The sequence below is a fragment of the Acanthisitta chloris genome, unplaced genomic scaffold (assembly GCF_000695815.1).
Source record: "Acanthisitta chloris isolate BGI_N310 unplaced genomic scaffold, ASM69581v1 scaffold20868, whole genome shotgun sequence".
Taxonomy (NCBI): Eukaryota; Metazoa; Chordata; class Aves; order Passeriformes; family Acanthisittidae; genus Acanthisitta; species Acanthisitta chloris.
In genome coordinates this window covers 7,464-11,479 of record NW_008686728.1, presented here as the reverse complement: position 1 = coordinate 11,479, position 4,016 = coordinate 7,464, and the positions used below count along the sequence as shown (strand labels likewise).

Genomic DNA, 4,016 nt, shown 5'->3' with positions numbered 1-4,016 from the left:
AGAAATTTTTTGAAATTTGTGGGTGGATGGGTGTATTTTATGCACAAGTGTCAGTGAGAGAGGAGGGCCAGGGTGGAGGGAGAAGACTCAGCACTCAAGCAAGAGCTGCGTTTTGGGGTGCGCTGGTTACGTTACCTCAGCACAGGCTCCCTTGCACAGACTGCAGAGCCCCTTGGAATTCCTAGACACTTTGGTAGGTGCGGGATGAGCAGACTCAGCTTCTGGGGGCGACACTCACCCAGGAAGCTGGGCAGAGATTCCTCATGCTTCATAGGACATCTACCCTGGAAAAAAAAAGGGAGAAAAGGGAGTAAAAAATGCTGCAAATGGCCCAGTTGTCCAAGTCAGCAAGGTTTTTTCCATACTTTTTGTTTCAAGGGCCATGGTGGCTGGCAGTTGCAGGTACCAGTTGCAGTAAGCATCAAAGCTCTGGGTGTGCTCCATGCAGGCATGAGGTGTCTCACATTGGCTCTCTGGGCTCTCCACATGTCCCAGGAGCAAGCACCAGCCTGTATCTGCCAGAGCTGTGAATAGATAAGCTAATCTGATCGACAGTAAATGTTATGGATAAAACTAGCATTTACTTTCCAGATTTTCAGAAAGGTCCAGATAACTCTCAGCTATTTGTACAAGAGGTCATAAGTCCCCAAAATTTCATGAACAATGATTTGTGAAAACTCCTGCATGTGTTATTCACTTATTCCATTCTCTCCATGGGAGTCTAAACTTCCTGCATATTTGAATAATTTGCATTTTATTGTAGCCAGCATCTTTGAAGAGCTGCAAATTTCCTTTTAAACAATGAGGTTAAAAGGTGGAAAAATATTCCACTAGTTCAGTTATAAGCAGATCCTATTGAGGCACATGTGGGGCTGAGAGTGAGTCAGTGGTATTTTTACTCTTTGTTCACCCCTTGATTAGATCAACTCTCATTTATTGAAAACACAATTTGCACTCCGTAAGATCTGTTGGAAGGGTCTGAACACCAGCTTCATAACTGCAGTATGTTGTTCTGGGGCTGAAGGTTGGGGAATCAAGGCAAATGGCATAGTGAGCATTATGCTCTAAATGTTGCAAGGTTAATTTTTTTCTTTATTAGAAAATACCTGGTTTTCCAGTGTGGGTCACTGTTAAGGACAGTTTCACCCATGTTTCGTGCTGATATTGTATTTAAACACCTGTTTTGAGGCTTTTAGAGACCCAAACCTAACTGAGCAATTTGGTATTCAGAAAGCAGTACCTGGCCCGTGGAATCTAAACTCACTCAGTGCTTGCATAAGGGACCTCAGGGTGCCCCATACAGTGGTTTCTGCATATGCTTCGAGCTCCCAAGGAAGTAGGGAACTTAATTCCCCGGAGGTGATGGGCAGAGCTCACCTAAACAGTCCTCTTAAGCCCTCGTTCCCCTGGCGAGATGGGCTTAAAGCCAGACTTACTCAAACAACACTGAAATCCTTATGATGAAACAGGGGAAAGCACTGGGTGCATTAGAGACCTTGTCCATCCTTGACTCATGGACTCCTCAAGCAGTGGCTTCATGGTTATTTCCCATGCAATGAGCAGCATTAGCTCTGACGTGTCAGCACAAGGCAATCTTGAGGAGGCTGAGGTCTCAGACATTTCTTACTGCTGCACTGCCATGAAGAAGGAGGAATATGGATTTAGGGCTAATGGTTGGCAGCCTATATTTGCTATTTAATTTGGACTGATACAAGCTATGGTGGAGGCATCCAGGTTAGTTATCTGTAGGGTAAAAGGCATTAAAGTTCCCCCTTTTTTCATGCTAGTAAACCAAAGCCTAAAGTGCTTCAGAGAAAGTAAAAGAGGAAAACCAAACAGAGTAACAATTTCCTGTTCTGCACTGCTCATCTCTGAGCCTTACTGGTACAAGGTACTGATGTTGTTTGAACTTGTTAAAGGAGCATAAACCGTATTATGACTAACAGCTACTCTTGTATCACAGAAATGACAAAGCAGCTCAGTCTTTGTGCTGCAGGGCACCATGCTAATGCCTGCAAAAGCCCCTCACCTTCTCCCTGCTTCCCACACTCCTACAACATTGCACAACCTTAGGCATGGTGCAGAGGACATGCAAGGTGAATTGTGTCCTGCTGAGGGGCTTGACTTGCCCCTTGATAGGGAGCCAGTGCCAGACAAGGAGATGGCTCTGCTCCCACAGCCCCGTGTGGTGTCATTGCTCAGAGAGGTGGAGATGGAGGTCTGTCCTGCCTCTCTTTCCCCACTGCTGGCAGCACCCAGATGGTTGATATAATAGCCTGTGTCTCTTCTTCTACAGCTTTGCGGAAACATTTCAGGGGAAGGTTGTTCAAGAAGGCAAGAGGATGACAACTTCACCTCCCCAAGGCTGTGGCAACATCAATGCCGACTACTACCCGCTTTGTGACACAGAAAGGGCCTGGGGGATTGTCCTGGAGTCACTGGCTGCAGCAGGCATCCTCATCACCATTTTCCTCATCTGCTCGCTCTTTTTTCTCATCTGTAAAGTCCAAGACAACAGCAAGCGTCACATGATCTCCATCTATTTTTTCTTTCTCTTAGGCACACTCGGCGTTTTTGGTCTCACTTTTGCCTTCATCATTAAACTCAATAACAGGACTCGCCCCACTCGTTTCTTCCTATTTGGAGTCATCTTTGCTCTCTGCTTCTCATGCCTCCTCACCCATGCATGCAACCTCAGCAAACTAGTGAGAGGAAGAAAGCCCTTCTCCTGGCGGGTGCTGCTGCTCCTCATTGTTTCCTTTGCCCTGGTACAAGTTGTGATCAGCATTGAGTACTTAGTCACCATGCTAGTAAACCAGAGAGACACGTTTCTGACTATGTCTCGGGAGGATACCAACAAGGACTTTGTCATGCTTTTGATCTACGTGCTCTTCTTGATGGCTCTCACCTTCTTGGTTTCCATGTTCACATTCTGTGGGTCATACAAAAGGTGGAAGAGGCACGGGGCACACATCTTTGTCACTGTACTGTTCTCCATTGCCATTTGGGTAGTATGGATCACTATGCTCATAAAAGGCAACACAGTTTTAAACAAAGAAATCTGGGATGATCCTGTTGTGGCCATCGCTCTGGTATCCAATGGTTGGATTTTCCTAATAATGTATATTGTCCCTGAAATTTGTTTCCTCACTGCTCCTCTGAGGCAAGAGGACTACCCTCCAGAAAATGACTTATGCCAACCTAAATTCATAAAGCAGGCAACTGGAGTGGACAATCGTGCCTACACCCAAGATGAAATTGTACAAGGTATGATAAATTTAATGACTCTACTGTCCCCCAGCCCTAAGCACACAAACAGCACTCATGAGCCAGAAGGGGTAGGAGGGCTACAAGGAAGACTTGATGATAAGATAATTTAGAGGTAGGAGAAAGTTTCAAACTGATGAAACTTCAGAAATGCAAGTGAAAATTAATATCCAGACAAGAGACAAAAGAGTAAGGACCAATGCAAAAGCCAAAGATGTGTAGGAGGAGTGACTGGGTAGGAGATTTGCTGCATGTCAGGGCTGAGATGTAACTCCTTATGACTCTGTTATGTCTGGGAAGTCCATGTAAAAATTCAGGAGGGTTTTTTGGTCTCTTAGCAATGCACCAGCTCGTCAGACCTCTCCAGGTTTTACCTTGGAGGTTTTTTATTCCAGTTCTGATCTGGTTTCCATTATCAGTTTAAGAAAATCATCCAAATGATCATCCAAAAAGGAGGCAAGGAGGTCTTCATTTTCTGTATGAGTCTCCTGCTACTTGGACTAAGTGAAATATTTTATCAACCAAGGCTTCCCAAATCTATGGGTAGGAGATGTCATTCCCCTCCCTGTGGATCTGCTACTGAGGTCATGAGTATCACCTGGAGTCAGACAGAATAGCCAAGAAAAGCTGTGCTCTCAGCAAATACTGCAGAGGGGGTCTTGTGCATATAAGTGGGAGGGGTTTGGCTGGTGGTGGTGAAAGTAATTGTGAGGCAATAGGAGGCGTTTAAAATCCAAGGCCACCAATGT

General features: G+C 45.3%; 1 protein-coding gene across 1 annotated transcript in view; it reads left to right on the top strand.

The window, feature by feature from the left end:
• The first annotated feature begins 2,342 nt into the window (after positions 1–2,342).
• LOC103807570 (retinoic acid-induced protein 3-like) overlaps positions 2,343–4,016 on the top strand; it is a 2,716-nt gene continuing 1,042 nt past the window's right edge. The window contains exon 1 of the mRNA XM_009080301.1: positions 2,343–3,267. Within this exon, the coding sequence (XP_009078549.1) occupies positions 2,343–3,267 (925 nt within the window). The remainder of the gene's footprint in view (positions 3,268–4,016) is intronic.